Source organism: Falco naumanni, chromosome 7 (assembly GCF_017639655.2).
Source record: "Falco naumanni isolate bFalNau1 chromosome 7, bFalNau1.pat, whole genome shotgun sequence".
Classification (NCBI taxonomy): domain Eukaryota; kingdom Metazoa; phylum Chordata; class Aves; order Falconiformes; family Falconidae; genus Falco; species Falco naumanni.
Window position 1 is genome coordinate 44,853,002 of NC_054060.1, and position 17,935 is coordinate 44,870,936.

General features: G+C 43.6%; 1 protein-coding gene across 1 annotated transcript; it reads left to right on the forward strand.

The window, feature by feature from the left end:
* Positions 1 to 1,285: 1,285 nt before the first annotated feature.
* Positions 1,286 to 17,029, forward strand: SYT13 (synaptotagmin 13). Its single transcript, XM_040602331.1, has 6 exons — positions 1,286 to 1,788; positions 6,913 to 7,135; positions 9,002 to 9,136; positions 10,769 to 11,082; positions 15,150 to 15,279; positions 15,554 to 17,029. Exons 1-6 carry the CDS (start codon positions 1,606 to 1,608, stop codon positions 15,856 to 15,858), a joined length of 1,290 nt encoding a protein of 429 aa, XP_040458265.1. The 5' UTR covers positions 1,286 to 1,605; the 3' UTR covers positions 15,859 to 17,029.
* The last annotated feature ends 906 nt before the right edge of the window (positions 17,030 to 17,935 follow it).

The following is a 17,935-nucleotide window of genomic DNA, read 5'->3' on the forward strand; positions in this document are numbered from 1 at the left end:
GATCAGGAGGGTTGGAAGTGGAGGGCAAGTCACATGTCTGACAAGCCTGGTAGGGTGAGGAGAAGGCAAGAAGACAGAATCTGCCCTGCACCCATAAGGATGCTGCATTGTTAAAGAGGAATCTTTCACGATTAGAGTTGGATGTGTGAGGGAAGGTTTGTGCTAAGGAGGTGAACATATCATCTATAATGGAACAAAGGCTGAGTATGTCATCATTAGTAAGGTATGAAACATTTTTAAAAAGTCAAGAAAAATCCATGGCAAAACCTGAGCTGCAGAAAGATCAAAAAAACTTAATTTCTGAACATTTCTATGTACGTGGTTCATCTTTTTCTTGATTCGCAGACATCAACTGTACTCCAAAATAGAAAGACAAAGAAACTCCCAGTAGAACTGGGTACTTTTTCCAGAGCCTTATAAGGAATATTTTGTTTCTTGCTTACTAGTTTCACTCTGGTCCAGATATATAGTGACACAGAATTCTAATTTTCCAGCCACTAGGTACTCCTTGTGAAGTATCCAGAAAATGGTTGTATGTCACAAGAAACGCATCAAAAGAAGACACTTATTCTCCTCTTCCCCAAGCTGGGCAGTCTAAGAAAGAAGGCAAAAATGAATGAGTCAGAGAAAGTTAGTCACTCCATCACCTCAAGAGAAAACTGATATGGACATGTAGCCCTTCAGGTCTATTCATGTCAGTTCTTCTACTGTGCTCACCAGCCCACTGCCCGACACCAGTGTAGTAAGCAGTATGACTAATACCTAGCATAAGTTGTTTGCTCTCTCATCCTCTCCAGAGGAAGCAGCACATGCACCAGTGTGTCTTATTTGATAGATTTTCTGCTGTCTTTTTGAATTGAAGTGCTGCTCTGTAATGATCCTTCAGAAAGCAGATCCAAAAGGTTCAGATCCTGCACTTTGAGGGGAAGCTGGTGAGGTGTGGGACGGTGCTTAATTCTTGCACGTCTTTGCTTCCCAGCCTCTGAAGAATGGGAAAGTTTTGTCTGACTTAAACACAGGCTTTATTTACTCTGACTATAGTGCTATCATGCAATGTTATCATAACAGGGCTTCTCAGGTCAGCACTTTTTGGCAATTACTATCTTTGCCTTGAGACAGAAAAATTCAACACCTTGAGCAAATAAGCAAGCTAGTCCTCAGAAATATTGCTAGAGAGCTGATCAAACATTTGGATGCACTTTCTGTGACTTAGCTAGCAAGGCCCAGCCCCTTCTGCTGACGTCTTTCCTCTCTATCACACATCAGACTTTTCCCAGTGGAGCTGGAGAACAGGCTTCAATGAAAACTGCCTGTTTGCAGCTATATGGAGATTGCAGGCACCACAATCACTATTTCCTCTACCTGGCCTGGAGCAGAAACTCCATCATCAGGATAGAAAGGTAGCCTTGTTGCCTAGCAAAGGTGGGATGATTTATCTCTGTCTCTAGATTGGTCCTTTTTCTTTGCTGCACAAGTGAATTGTTTTCAGACTTCTAAGGGGAATGAAGCCAGGCTAGGAATAGGAGTGGCTGTGGGAGAGCTGCTCTCCCAGGGAGAAGGAGTCACAGCTTTTCTGTGCTTTTTGTTCCTGTGCAGCACAGGACAATGGTTTTATCTGCCCCAGTTATAGCCCTGGGGGCTACCTTAGGGACTGCAACTAGCATCCTCGCCCTCTGCGGTCTCACCTGCTTCTGCAAATGCAAGCAACCTGGGAAAGGACTCTCAGAAAAGGACCAAGAGGAGGACACGGAAAATACTAAGCCCAGTGTGCTTCAGCCAGTTCAGCAAGTAAGACAGTCTCTAATTTGCTCTGTGATTTTTCTTTAAATGCAGAGGGTGGGAATGCAACTTCTTTCTTAGGCTACGCAGCGTCTGATTTATGCTGCCTATTTATTTGCTCACTGTGTACAGGATCTAACAACATGTTAATGGGAGGAGGTGTGAGGGAAAAACAGAGATGGGGTGGGTGACCCCCAGAATTACCGAAGCAGGAGACAGTTGCTATGTTGTCAAAGAGAAAGCTGCTAATGGCAAAACTAGGGGAGAAGGACTGGAAATGCTGCTTAGCTGTCAAGCTGATCACAAGGGAAATGATTTCCTGAGGAGCAAAGACTGGACTTTATCAGGTGGCATGCAGCACTGTAAGGAGGAGGTAGCTACTGCTGAGATCTCCTATAGCAGCTATTTCTCTAACTCTTGTTAAAAGAATAAGATTAATGAGATCTTGTGGTTCCTGCAGGATAGTTCCCTGTCAACAGCTGGTTTCCTGTGAAAACTATCCCTCTTCCTCCCTCTGCCCCTCTAACTGAGTGGATTAATTATGTTTGAAGTTAAAAAAAGGCATTGAAATGATAACAAAATGCAAATGAAGATCCAGAGTGTGATGACTGGACAATCTCATCACACTGAATTGCTTTTTCACTTACTGTAAGAGTAACGTAGGGTATGGATAATGTTAGGCATCCCTGTGTGGTCTGTCTTTCTTGTTAGAATCCAAAATCCCTGATACAGTCCTGAGGTCAATGCAAAAGAGAGCAAGGGGAATTATAAGACCCTTCTAATATACTTATTAATGGGAAGCTCCCCTTCAAAGGGAAATGTTTGACTGATTTCCTTGGTTGACTATTGTCTTTAGCATGAGCTATAGCACTGGTCAGTCTCTGAAAGTATTACCTGTTGGTTGTTGCTTTTGGTGCTTGTATGTGCCTGTCCTTTTCACTTTCATCTGACTATTCAACCAAATGTTATGCCATAGCAGCCAATTCCAAAGGCCAGTGATCCGTTGTGTAACAGTCTTTGTTTGCCTTTTAATTATCTGAGCTGCCTATTATTCTTGTATTCTTAAAGAGTGTAGCAGGATTCCTAACTGAACTTCTCTGTAATGTTTGTAATTACAAATTCAGTTTCTCTCTGGCTACTGCTCTTAGGATCTCAGGAGAAAAGAGCCCTGGAATCCTCATGCTCCTCTTGCAGTTCATTCTGAGAAACATGACCAAATCTACTACTTGTATTGTAAGATCTGATGCAGATAAACAGAATTGTGTTACCAGAGCTTCTGGTTGCTGGGGGGTGGGAGGATGGCTCCACTAACCATGGATGAACATCTGCACTGAGCTTAGGACTTCCCAAGAGATTGCTGCTAATTCTGAGCATTCATCCATGAGCACTGTGAATACCTTATAGTACCTGTTTGCATTTTCCTAGGATTAATTTCTCCTGCTATTCTGTTTGATAGTCTTGTCATGTCATTTCCAGGCTCTTTTCTTATCTTTTTTAACCCATACAGGGGATGTGCCAACTCCTGTATATAGGGATGTATAGTAACGCTGAGATTTTCCAAGTTTACTGTTAAAATGAAAGAGAAATGTGTAACTTTGACAGTTGTATCACTTTGCATAGCATGTTTTCTATCTGTTGTCTGGAACAACGCTACTCACAGACAACTTTACCATTGTTCTCTTTCTACAACAGACTTTTTGTTGCTGTAATCTTCTAGCTCAGAAACCTCTTAAATCTTTAAGTCCATCCTTGGACAGGACATTTTTCTTTTCTACAGCCTTTTGGGAAAGCGTTAATCCATCCTGGTGCTTGTCCTCTAGGGTGTCATCCTGCTTGCATGACTGAAATCAGTTCTGTCACTGTGAGGTCCAATTAAGCCTCAAATACCCAGCAGATATTAGGTTATAGTCCTCACAATATTTCTACGTTCATCAAGTTTTGCCACAACTTAATCCAGTATTTGACCCACAAATTTTCAATATGACACATCAAATTATTCAACCTGCCCTCAGTGTATCATTATAAACTGAGTGATTGTATTCTTTTAGCATTGAAGACTTTTTAATTAGAAGTATTATTTCTAATGTTACTGGTTTTGTGGTTTTTTTAAAAGAAATCTGGCCAGATTAAAGCAGCTGAATGAACATTCTGTCACAGAAAGTGCAAAATGTTCTTAGTTTGCATATTCCATATGTTTAACAATTCTTTCCAATTAAAATAGTTTTCTTGCCAGGAACATGCATTCTCCTATGCTGTCACTGATTCAGAATCAGTCTGTATACCTTGAAGGAATTAATCTCAAATTGAGTTCTGAGCCTGTGAAGTTTTATCATCTGTGTCTATGTTTATAAATTGTCCTGTCGGGAGTTTTTTCCAACTACATTAGTAAGCTGTATGTCCTACTCAGTGCTTGACATACTTAATTATTGAAGCCTGTCAGGGCCACTGATTCTGATAAACAGAGATGACAGAAGAAAGATGAAGCAAGACTGCATTTTATTCACTTGGCATGTGTCCCATGACAGTGATACTTGTATTTGCTGTAGTCAGAGGCTCCCCATGGACATGCCCTGCATACAGGAGGAGGAGGAGTTTGAACACAAAGATACATCTACAGAACAATTAAAAACTGCTGTAAATGTGCAAAGTCTCAGCAAAGAGTGCAGAATGAAGATTCCTAAACAAATCCAGCAATGGCAACAATCTGGTGCATTGAGTGACACTGGGCAGGGACCCAGAAGCGTCAGTTGCAGCCTCCTTGCCACTTTTGGTTTCTTTGCTTTCATGCATTTTATGCAGAACTATCTGAACTCCTGTCCTCATGTCTTTATTTTAAGATACTGCTGCTGATTTGCAAAGTGAACTTCCATAGGGCACTGCTATGTAACTGGATTAGCAGATAGCACTTGGGAACAGAGCTGGCAGCAAAAATAATAAACAGAGGCAGATGCAGTTGGAAGAGGGGGTGGGCTGGTCCCACTGTGCCTGCATATGTCTCTCATCTCTAATTCTGCAGAGCAGACAGACAAGAGGAATATTTAGACCCAGTGGAGCTCTTAGTTGCTGTGTGCTGATGGATTTCCTGACTAAATGTCTCGCTTTTAGCAAGTGGAAGAAAACATTGTACTAACAATACCTCACATTTGCTTAGGTGTTTTTATCTCAAAGGATCCCAAAGTGCTTCGTATGCTAGCAGCACACAGCAACGCAGGCATACTGCTCTGGTGTGGTGGTCAGTGACTGGTAGGACAGCAGCCTTACACAGTGGCTTCAGGAGAGAAGGAACAGCAGAGACTGGCCACCATGGCAGAGACTGTATGCGTGTTAGAAGTAATGCCTTTGTAGAACGAAAGCAACCTGCTGTTTCAAGCTGTTGTCTAATGATTCCTAACATCTTTTGCTTGGTTGGTCTGCTTTAATTTTAGAAGAAAGGAAAACTGCATTTAAGGTTTGGATGAGTAACTCCAAATTTCCTATGTATTTTAGGACTGATGAGGCTCACATCTCTAAAAGAGGGATCTCACTTACAGACCCACACCATATGACTTACATAATACATATAAACTCAGCTGAATGCTAGGTGGGGACTGCACACAGTGACGTCTTTCCTTCTCAACCCACTTATCTTTCAGAGCCATTAAAATTAGAGAAGACAAAATTCTGTTACATAGCAGACTTCTTAAACACTGATGCACTGACTGCCTTGAGAAGATGGAGTCGCTGACCTAATTAGTACTTTACCAGTGCCAAGTGCATGTAACCGTAATGCTATGATCTCCTTAAGCAGAGTAAGACTGAAGAGCTGAAGTCCAAGACTGCTCCCTTTCTTCTGCTCCATTTCTTGAGGAATAGGTATGCTCCCTCAGGACATGTGATCTGGGACCACAAAGTCCCAACACAGACAAGTGCTTCAGGGCATCTTCTACATTCATTATTAACAGAAAAGAATGAGACTAATGAAAAACTTTAATTACAATTACGAACATTTTCTGGCTCACCCTCGACCCAAACTTAACACAGAATAGGTTGGCAGGCAGTGGAGTTGGAAAGAATCCCACTGCACAATAATCAACTGAAATGGCAGTTTTACCTCTGCTTTTTGTTTTTCTTGTTTTGGAAACATTAATAAAATCTTTTGCAAGGGTCAGGTAATTTGTTAGTCAGCTTTTGTTCTTTCCCATTGATGAATCAAAATATAAATGAATGAGGAATTATTTAAGTTGTGAGCAGACAGGATTCTTTCTTGGGACCTAAGGAAAAGAGGACTGTTATATTCCACTAAAACATCCTTCATTGTTTTGGGATAACAGTAATGACTTTGTGACAACCTTTGCTTGTGCTGCCTGAGCATTACACCATCTTTCAGGTTCTTTGGCTTATTCCATGCTCATGATTCATCAGGGAACTGAAATGTTAAGGAGAAATTTGGACATAAATCCAAATTTCAATCCCAGTACAATAAAGGGGAAAAGTGTGTCTGAGGGTCAGGTGGAGCTCTGGTCCATGGTGCCAAGAGATATCCCAAGAGGCTGGGATGACCACTGAATCAACTACTCTTGGAATGCCATTGCAGGGCTCATTTGTTCAACCAGTTCTCCTCTGTCTTATTACACCATGGTCGTATGTGCTCCCAGTGACTGTACAATCCATGCCTTTGCCTTTCTAATGCTTACTACATACTCACGTAAAATGTTCCAAAATCTGTGGGTGGCTATAGTCTCCTGACCTTGGATTTGACTTCAAACATCAGAATAAAAAACACCATACCTCAATTATAGCAAAATGAACTTCATGGCTGATTTCTGTGCTAGGAGAAAACACAGGCTTGTGAAAGAAGGATTAACTGGTACAGGAACAGCTGGAATAATCAAACAATAAGAGCATATCTTGTTGCAACAAAACATCTGTGGAGGAGTAAAACTGAAAAGACATACACCAAGTAAAAGGGTATCAGCTTTGGCAAGAAAATCTCTAAACATATAGGCAGTGGTTTCTACAACCCAAGAAACAATAATGGTAAGAATGACCAGAGGCACCGTCTTTTCTCCCTTTGTCTCGGCTCATTTAACATTGACAGAATCAGAAGAATGAATCTAATTAGTGCAAAGTAATAAACATGGTTTTAATTTTCAGTTCAACATTAAGAAAACTGCAGAGCCAGTCCAGCCCCGAGCACTCCTGAAGTTTCCCAACATTTATGGCCCCAAACCAGTAGTAACTTCACCTGAAATTGTTAACTACACGCAGTACTCCCTGAAGACAACAGAAGAACCAGCTACTGGAAGACATATTGGTTTGGATGAGAACAGGGTGAAGATACAAGTCAATGAAGAGCTGTTTGTTCTCCCTCAAAACGGTAGGAACATTGGGTCTTCAGACTAACGATTGCTTTTTTAGGTGTACATCTGTAATTCTTCTAAGCATAATGCAACTGTAGTTAGAGAAATAAATGTGAAAATGAAGACATGGGGTGCTTTTGGCTCTCATCATGAGCATTGTGAGTTCTCTCCTTAATGCATGTGTTTGATAGAAAGCAGTCACGGAGCTCATCAGGACATTCAGGTAACAAAGCTGTACTGGTGTCTGATTGTAAATTTTTTTAACCTAAACATCTTCTGTGTGGAAGAACCTGGCTCACTGGAGGCAGACATTTTGTAGAAAAACATGTATTTAAGTGTAGTTTTACTGAGAGCAGTTGCCAGAGTATGGCTGAAATATCTGGCTAAAACTAGGCAGAGTACTTGCTCCAGCACAAATGCTAGCTGCACAGCAACTGTCCTTGTCAGGGACATTGGCAGCAGAGGTTCAAGCTTCTGCTTTATTTTCTGTGTTGCTTTTTTTCCACCAGTTTGGTGAGATGGTCTCAGCTTGTTGTAATGTGCAGTGAAACCAAAAGCTGACACCTCAGGCATTTTTGCCAAACAGAATTCTTGTTTGCCAGCCAGCCCAAAGGGTAGAATGCCAAAACCTGGAGCATAGGATTCTTGGAGCCTGAGAGAAAATGCAAAGTTATTATATACATCTGGCAGCATGTCTGGGTTCCATCCATACTGATTTTTACCTTCACAGCTGTATTTTAACAGGATAATTGACTCGTATGGTTACCACATTAATAAAACCTTCCTGAAGATTTGCCAGAGACACAATGCCATCTGTCATGGTTTTTTTTTAAGAGAACTCTTTAGTTTTTTAAAATTGCTCAAGATTTTATTTTTGTCCTCCTCCACTCTGAGACCTGTGAGTATAGAAAAGAAAGTGCCATGGGAAGCAGCTGCACTGGAGAAAGACTGTTCGAGCCACAACCTTAGCTGTCAGGGAGGTTATAGGGTGGAGAGGCTGAAGGATGATGGCTGCATGTAGGCTAAAGCTTTATATAAGTGTGTTGGTGTAAGAGCCTTTCTGCACTGCTAATGGCACAAGCACAGCTTCCTGCTGTGCCTGATTTCATAGCTCAAGTATTCCTGAAATAAAGCAAGAATTGTTGCATTCTCCTTTTGGTGTCACATTGAACTGGTCTGGACTGTGGCTGAGACTTTTAGGAGGAAATGTCCCACTATTGTTTTTCTGTGTGAATCAGAATGGTCCTTGCAGATAACAGCTTTTGATGACAAAAAGCTGTGGCTTCCCTTTCAGCCTTGCAACTTGCTTTATTTCAGTATGAAATGCATACTTCAAAAACACATGTGGAGAAACTGCCTCACAGCTTCCTGAGCTCATTATCTTCAACGTGGTCAAGCACTATGGAAGCAGATGTCTTCTGTATGACAAAGACTGTATTGTTAAAACCAAAAAATATTTAGAGATGTCTGAACTAATGCAGAGTTGCATGGCAGCTCAAAAGCAGAATCATGTTCTCATTCCAAAGAACACAAGTTTTAATTCACCAAAGCGAGTTAAAACCAATATAAAACAATATAACAAGTAATGAGTGTAGTTTAGGCACCTTGGCCTAGGCACAAGATAAAAAGGCAAGCGTGTGAACCATCTTGGAGCACAAGGTGGTGGAGAGCAGAAGGCTTGTCCAAGTGCTCTAGAAAGAGCTGAAAGTGAGAAAACAGCAAAAAGGAGATATGATGATGAACGAGAAGGAACATAAATTATATTCCTGCATACAAGGTGCAGGAATAGTAAGACATTTAGAAAAGTGAAGGTCACAAGAGGGTGGATTTGTTCACCTTGGAAAGTGAATGCCTGCTTGCTAAAGGGGTTCTTTCATTTCCAGGTGTGGTAAAGGACGTGTGTGTCACAGAGCATTTGAACCCCGAGAGGGCAGCCAGCTGCAACCAGGCCCCTGAACTGCGCTACTGCCTTGCATATGATCAACAAAAAGCTGAGCTGCGTGTGGCCCTTCTGGAAGGTAAGGGGCATAGACCTTCCACTGGTGATTCTCTCTGGAGGGTACAAGACACCTGTTGATTTTATAGAGTCCCCCTCTACCTTAAAATCAATGTTTCCCCAGGACCACTGGATGTTTCACTGGTTCTGGGATTGCAGAATAGAAACACCTGGCAATGCCACTGCTTGAAGTGAGCATGCAGGGCATGGCTTGGGGACAACTGTTTGCACAGCTCAAAAGCAGAAGTCAGGAACCAAAATAGGCTCCTCCAGCTCCAAATGTGGTACAGTGGTACAAAGTAACTTCTTTTTACTTTTGCCTTTGGGGTCAGGGGGTTGCTATCTCCTTCCTCTCTATAACTTTCCTTCTTCAACTTGACCCACTTCCTACTGCTTCTTGTCAAAGCAAGTCAAAGGTTGAGCTGGAGATACCAGACTTATCTTGTAGGCCACTGAGGAAGGTCCTGCTGGCTGTGCCTGACCAGGCAGCCAGGCTCTGTGTCACTCTCTGAAGCGGGAACTGACAACTGTAACAGTTTCTCAGCTCAGGGCTGGAGCATCATCAGTTCCTCTGGGAAAGTAAAATAAGCTGACTGAATAATTCATGCACAGTGCAGATCTCTGTGGAAACCTAATCAAATCACACCCTCTGAAGTAAGAAATGAAAGGGTGCTAAACAGCAGCCGCTGATGTGGGCCACCTGCCAGCAGAAAGCCTACAGCTCCCTTCCAGGGTGGATACCCATGCCTGCTGGCTGTCATCCTGGCTCTCTTGCATGTGTGCTCCTCCCTGGGTGCCCCACGGCCACCCAGGCAGGATCTGGCTCTGCTCCCCAGCTCTGCTCCCTCAAGAAACCAGGAGACCCCTGTGAACCATGGGACCTGGCAGCTCAGGAGCAGCTGTCCTTGGACTGGCTGCAGCAAGGACAAAAATTCTGAGCACACAGACATGCTATTTTATGGCCCCTCGGAGGAAGACATGTTTTTCTTGCTGCAGAGAAAGCAGCACAATTTTGTTGATGCAACTGAAGAGGAGTGTGAAATGCCATTCTCACTCTAGGCTTTTTGGCATAAAAGTGATATAAAATTAGGGACGAATATCTCTTGACACAGATCTTTCGGGCTGTGGGATGGTTTCTGTAGGATTCATTTAGCAGAGGTTAGACAAGCAGAATGTAATAACCCATAGACATACCCCACACTGGCCTGCTGAAATGGATGTGGGCCAAGAGGGAGGTCTCTTCCACTTCTGATGTCTGTGACTGACCATCCTGCTTTGTAAACCTTTGTAAGAAGTTTTCTTTCTGCGCCAAGGTAAAAGTAAATAAGAGTTGCCAATCCTTGTGCCATGCTGTGTCTCATCTTTTTGCTGCTCTACATCTTTCAAAAGAGCATGTTTCCTTGAACTCAGCTTTTGCTCTCCTAAACACTAATAATGTCCTTCTGCTGTGGCAGAAGGACAAGGACATTGTGCAGCATGAGGAAAGCACTACAGCATGGGCTCACAGCTTAGTCTGCCCCATACAAGCAGGAACATGGGTCAATGTCTGTGCAGCTGTTTTATTTTATGGTTCTCGTTAAATAAGCAATTTTGTCACAGATATTTCAGGGCTGTCTTTTGTAATAGTTCCTTACAATCAATCTTTCTTTTCCAGCTATGCATGGCAGAATGAGTGGGGACCAAGATGCTGGCTGCCATTGCTACATACTGGGCACACTGGTGAGCAAGTCTGGTATTGCTGAGGCCCAGACAGAGCTCAAGAAGAAGGTGCTTCACACCCTCTGGGAGGAGGTGCTGCGATTCCCGCTAACGCAGGAGGAGATGTCAGAGGGGACACTGACTCTCACCCTGAGAAACTGTGACAAGTTCTCCAGACACAGCATTGTGGGTGAACTCAAACTGAGCCTTGCTAACATGGAGGAGTCCTTTGGAATAACCCAGTGTGAAAGGCTAAAGACCCCAGAGAAGGTATGTCCTCAGTCTGTGTCAGCAGTCCGGAAACTCTAATGATTAATTGTCCAGACAAAAGAAGCCCTCTTCCAAGATGGCTGCATGTCAGTGTGTGGCTTTGTTTGTTTGAAGCCAGGTTTAGAGGGGTGATGTGTGACTGCAGAGGTCACTCAGCACTGCTGTGCGTTGGCCTGTAGCTAGCTGTTACAGAAAGCAAAGGCCCATCAACACAGCCCTTCCATCTACAGCTCCCAGTAGTTAACGTGTGTCAAAACTCCCTCTCCTCCCTTAGTTACATGACAATCTGACACTGATATATGTAATTTAAAGCCTATGACTAGAAAAAGTTATGTGAGTTTTTGTGAATTAACGATGCAGGACAGTGGTGGTAAGAGCCGAAATACCAGAGTGCCTATAGAGCAGAACGAAGGGACTCCGCAGAGCTGGGTGAGGGTAGGGCATATGGTGGCACCCCTGGGGAGCCTTAAGCTGGGAGTGAAATACATCGTTGGGACTGAAATGTTGAACTGAAGGCCACTTATCCTTACTGGGATCAATCCAGTGTTATTCGTTCTGGAAGATGTCAAAATATTCCTCATTGCATTGTATTGGCTTTCTCAAACATCAAAACCTCCCTTTCTTTCCTTATCCATACCTTCCCAGCTGCACAGACAGGGAAAATGGAGGGAAGGATTCCAACAGTACTTGAAGTAATGTTTCATGTGCACTAACTTCTTGCACATTTCCTCAGGACTCTTTTCCTTGCCATGAACTAGATTTCTAGCAGCAATACACTTAATAACATGACAGCAGGGCTCTACTATTGTTGTTACTAGTACATCACTACAAATAGGTACCTATTGTACTCAGTATGGTACAGGGTGAGCAATGCAAAACACCACCAGCTTTGTAGCTAAGAATGCTGAAATAAATTATTGCCTGTCACCGTTAGGGGTGAGGGCTCTCCACTGAGTTGGCCACATACACACAGTACAGAGTTAGCACTTCTGATTTCCAATACTGCTAATTTAACTGATTGCCACTTGAATGCTAATAGGGCTGGCTGCTCTAAAAAACCTCTGACAGAGAGAGAGGCAACAGAAACAAATGGGTGGTCTGAAATCAGCTTAATAAACTTCAAGCACAAGGCTAAATATTTGCTTAATAGCTATAAATTGAACTGAGATTCCAGTCCACTGCTGAAAAAAAAAAGATGAGAAATTATTCCAATATAATAATTTATATTCCAAAACTGAGATAGATGGACCCCACTCCACACCCCAATCTACTGTAGTATCTGCTTTGTAAGCAACACCCGAGGAACAACCTGTTCACAGCAATGGTCGGTTGTCATTTAGGTACCCCTGATGGAGTCCTGACATTCTGGGTACTCTGCCTTGGTCCAGCTTCACAACTATGCATAGAAGCAGGGCAGCATTCATTTCTTCACAGTGCCCCAGTTTGAGCTGAGGATGTGCAGTGAAAGCTGAATTTGCGTCATCTGGGACCTGAGAGAGCCAACCATTGCACAGATAGCTTATATACAGATCCTGAATCATTCATTGAGAACCAGAGCAGGAGGGAGTGAGAGAGAGCTGATCAGAAAAAAAGGAGCTATTTTTGACAGCATCCATCCAGGAACAAAGTTACTGGGGTTTGTTTAAAGTCTGACATTTCCTTCAAAAGCCATCAGGGGCAGAAATTTCGTTCCTACCTTCCTAGTAATTCTCACACACACAAGGGAAAGAGCTCAGAGGGGAGCTTACAGCTTACCTGGTAATGTAATTAGTATTCAGGAATTCATGGAGTCCTGTGAGCAATGCAAAGCATAGATATTGCAGACTGATATCCTTATCTTGTCTTCCTTCCCTCCCACTGCTTTGCTAATGACAGTGATGATAGTGGCTCCTTGCATAGCACCTTCCCTTTTGTTAACTCTTTGTCATGCACACGTAATTCATTGATGACCCCCAGATGCTTCTTACCCTTATTGCACAGAAAGGAAGGCTGAAGCTCTGGTGGTTGTGTGAATTTGAAAGGTTGCAGCACAAAGTGCAGGTTATGGATTTAATAGGCAAAAGGAAAAGAAAAAAACAAAACCCAGAAGGAAGGGGAAGAAGTATCTCTGGCTTTGTCTCTTCACGCAGAGATCGACCACGGTAGGTTTTGGTTTCAGGTGGATACAGGCTAATCAAAAACTTGATCAGAATGTTAGGAGCTACAAAGCCATAAGCACAAGATGAGAGATGTGTGTACAATGTGTGTGTTTGTGTGAGCGTGCGTGTGTGCACGTTTACAGAGCCCTGCCACTTCTTACCCCCCCACCCCCCACACCCACCCCCACCCCCACCGCAATATCCACTGTATCTATCTGCGCCTGGAGCTACAGGAACCAAATTCTAACCAAGAGCTATAGAGTGGGACCTGGTGAGATAAAGAGGGAATAAATAAACAAAAGCAGCTTCTGACTTGCCTAAACTGTCATTTTTTATTGAGGAGGTATTTGTATTTGTCCCTCCATGTACAAACACCTATTCTTCCGTAGTGGACATATAACCATTTGAATCGGTCTCTGTTTGGTTTTATGTGCGGGGTTGTGTTTTTTTTTTAAGATCCACTTAGATTTAGGACAGGATTTATGCAAGTGAAATGCATAGGAGTCTTTTGTTGCTACCTGAGCGCATGAAAAAAAGATTTACTTGGGCTGATTTGGGATTGAATTTCAGGCTTCCTTGCTAATGGCCTCCCACTTGATTTGTGCACGACAAATAAGTCATTCAAACCAGACAGCGATGACAGCTATGTTTTCTGGAGAGTCAATCAGCTCACGGGGAGCATACAGGGGCCTGTCCTTGCCTGTTGCCAGTAACCGGATGAAAACTTAATTTGAAATATTTATGGCTCACTTAGAAGCGCGAGTGCGGAGCACACAAATGGCCCAGAGAAGGGTTGTCTGTCCTAAGGCGTGTAGATCATGATAAAGAGTCCAAAGGGAGTCTGCTGAATCGACATTGGCTTTCTGGGACTCTTCTGGGTCATTAACCTCACACTAAACCAGACTTCTGTCACAAGCTCCTACTCACCGAGAGAATAACTGCTCCCCTTCAGCCCCTCGCCAGTGGTGTGGGCCACCTCTCCTTCCCAGGGCTCCTGAGGAGGGAGCGGGGGGCTCTTCCAGTGGGAGCGAGGGCTGGCGGGGACCTCCCTCCGCTTGCCCGCCGCGGCCACCTGCCCAGGGCAGGTGGGAAGGAAGGGCAGAAAGGTCGGGAGGCTAAGAGGCCAATCACTAATGGGAAGAAAGGAATAAAAGAAAAGAAAAAGAAAAAAAAATAACCGTGGCCCCCTGAAGTGGGTGTCTGATGGTTCAGAGCGTTTGCCCAGGAGGAAATTCTGCAGGGGCAGCAGGGAGAGCAGCTCACAGGCCTGAGGGGAGACAGGCCAGGAAGCAAGAGTGGAATACCGTGCCGATCCCACGGAGGATTTCAAGCTGGCTGGGTTCTCCCCCATGCCAAGTGAGGATGTCAGAGAAGGCCCAACTCCAGCTCCAGGGTCTGGCTGTGTGGCACAGCCCCGGGTATCACCTGCTCTTCCCCAGGGAGCCCTACGCTCCTGCTAGGCACCGTGGGCCGGGGTCCACATCTGCTCAGCAACCCCTGACAAAAAGAGCAGCTGAAATGAAGCGTTAATTACAAAATGCAGTAATGGAAGTAGGGGACATAAATGAAGGGCAGCTAGATTATCTCTCAAAAAAGGAGTATCTGACTGCATGCATGTAGTTCAGCCCCAGATCCTCTTCTTCTGACTAACTACTTCACTGAAAGTAGATACTAGGAAGCAGTTACCTTCCAGTGACAAAAAGAAAGCAATCACTCACATGATCAGGGCCTTATGCATGGAGGAACGAACTCAGACATCTTTGCCAGGTTTATTCTCATCCAGTGTAACTGGAAAGATCTCCTACACAAAGACATGGAGACAACTTGGTCGGTCCACGACCTTCCACCCATCATTATACTATTTAGCTGTCCTAATATTATGGCCAAGATTGTATAAAAAATTAACCCTTCCTGTGTCTCCATTTCCAGGAGCCATCTACGGGCCATGGGGAGGTTCTGCTCTCTATCAGCTACCTGCCAGCAGCTAATCGCCTGCTGGTGGTGATTATTAAGGCTAAAAATCTCCATTCCAAGCAGCTGAAAGATCTACTTGGCAATGGTGAGTAGAATAGCAAGAAAAGAGAGACTTTTGTTTCTGCTATGATGTAAATCTAGAAAAGAAAGTGGGAAGGGTGGTGTTTGGCAGAAAAACCCCAGGTGTTTGGCTTAGAAAGCCAAATATTTGAATAATTTCTAAAAAGTGAAAACCAAACTCCTCAAGATCAACGTTTTTTATGTTCTCTCTCTCAGTCTGATGTCACCAGTTAAAATTCTCTTGCATTCATTTTGTTGTATGCTCATTAATACAGTGCCCCTCTCCACTTCCTATACAGATGTTTCTGTCAAGGTGACACTGAGGCATCAGTCCTTGAAGCTGAAGAAGAAGCAGACCAAACATGCAAAACACAAGATCAACCCTGTGTGGAATGAGATGATCATGTTTGAGGTGCCTCATGATCTCCTGCATGCCTCCAGCGTGGAGCTGGAAATGCTGAGCCAGGATAGTACTGGGCAGAGCCACGTGCTTGGCAAGTGCAGCCTGGGCTTACACGTCACAGGCACGGAGAGGAACCACTGGGAAGAAATGCTGAGGAACCCTAGGAGACAGATAGCCATGTGGCACCAGCTCCACATGTAGGCTCATCATGATTACTGCCAGCCAGATTTCCAGCAGGCCTCTGAACTGTGGGAATAAGCTGCATTTCACCTTCCACAAAGTTGCTTGGCACAGCATTCTTCTCATACCACCTTCTCTGATTTTCCTGTCTCATCCTAGTCCAGGAAACTGCCTGGAAAATGTATTTAAAGAACAATCTCTCACCTAATCAAGTGGTTCTCTCAAACAAGGGGTTTGGCTGCCTGGATGATTTGAATTAATTTCATTAGCCTGCCCACTGACATTTCTGTAAAGTCCCTGTTTCTGCAGAGGAGCAGAGAGGAGCAATGGTATCATGGAAATATGAGACACTTCGTGGCATCTGGCACTGTTACCCAAGTCCTTTGATGAATGCTGGCTCCATAATCATAAACATGTAGCAGATGTTTTACCAGTCACTGTTTTTCACAATACTTTACAAGACGGTGAAAAATGAAGATCACAAACCTAATTTCACTGCAGACACAAAGTATCAGTATGAAAGAAAGTGAAGCCAACATGCAGTAGATGGACACCTAGAAAAAGATACAGAACTGGGGAGAAAACAGAGGAAGAAGAGAGTGTGAGGCAGTCAACACTATCATCCTGTGTAGCCTTTGAAGCAAACACTGCCAAACAAGAAGTCAAATACCTTCCTTTATGTTTTTTTTCCTGGAGTGTTTGGTACATTGTATTTAGGATTCATGAAAACTGCTGAAAATATCCATGTTTCAGGATCCTTTAGCAGAATACTTGTATCTTCTATCTTTCTACAGTGTCACCCAAGAAGACCCTAAACATGGTTAAAAAGTTATTGTTGATGTTACCTCCAGAAACTTGGACCAAATCTTTCTGCTTACTGCCACCTTTTCTGTTTGTTTTTTCTGAGCTAGGGAGTTTCAAATACTATAATTATATTCCAGGCAACATCTAAGATTAGGTAAAAGAAGGGGGATCATTTCATACCTTAGCAGTTGATTGATGCTTTTGGTTTGACAGTTAACTATCACATCCAAATCCTCATACCAGCATTACTTGAAGATAACCCTTAAGAACTGCCATGTATTTCGTCACTTCCAGGCAGAAGGAATTCACTGACCAGACAGACTCTCCAGGGCTTGTTTTTCTGTGGGTGCTTTCAGGATTTGATGTGGCTTAAATGTGTTACTGTTTACTGTTCTTTTTTTTTGTGTATGTGTCTAGATGGACTGAAACTCTAGCATCGGCAGTGATGATGTTATAACCCCATAAGAACAGTTTGTCCTACCACTTTATTTCAAGTAGTAGGCACAGCTTTAAGGGACTTCCACGGGAACAAGGCATCCAAAAATCTGAAAATAGAACCATATAGTTTTTAGCACTGAAAAACTCAGAGAACTTCATATTGCAGGGTCAGCTTGACACTCTGTTTAATTCAAAATATTAAGCTAGGCTTTATTTAGTATCCATCCTATTTTGGTGGCTTGGTCAGAAAAGCCTAGCAGACCGTCATGTGAAGGCTGCCATCCCATTGGCAAAGGGCAACCGCCAGAGCCACTGTCTGAAAACTGGCTGAAGCACCAGGCACAGAAGGTTATGAAAAGGGGAATGAAGTTCAGCTGGAAGCCTGTCACTAGCAGTGGCTGGGGCTGGTAGTGGTACTGACACTGTTTAACATCTTCATAAATGACCTGGACAATGGGGCAGACTGAGCCCTCAGCATGTTTGCAGATGATACAAAACTGGGAGTGGGGATTGATACACTAGACAGTTGTGCTGCCACTCAGAGGGATGTGGAGAGGCTGAAGAAATGGGCTGACAGGAACCTCCTGAAGTTCAACAAGGAGAAGTGCCAAGTCCTGCACCGGGGGAAGAACAACCCCATGCACCAGTGCAGGGCAGAGGGCTGACCATCTGGAAAGCAGCTTTCCAGAAAGGATCTGGGTGTCCTGGTGGACACCAAGCTGAACATGAGCCAGAAACAGGCTCTTGCAGCAAAGGCAGCCAACAGTGTCTTGGGCTGCATTAGGAAAAGCATTGCCAGTAGGTTGACAGGGATGATCCTCTCTACTCAGCACTGGTGAGGGCACATCTCAAGTGT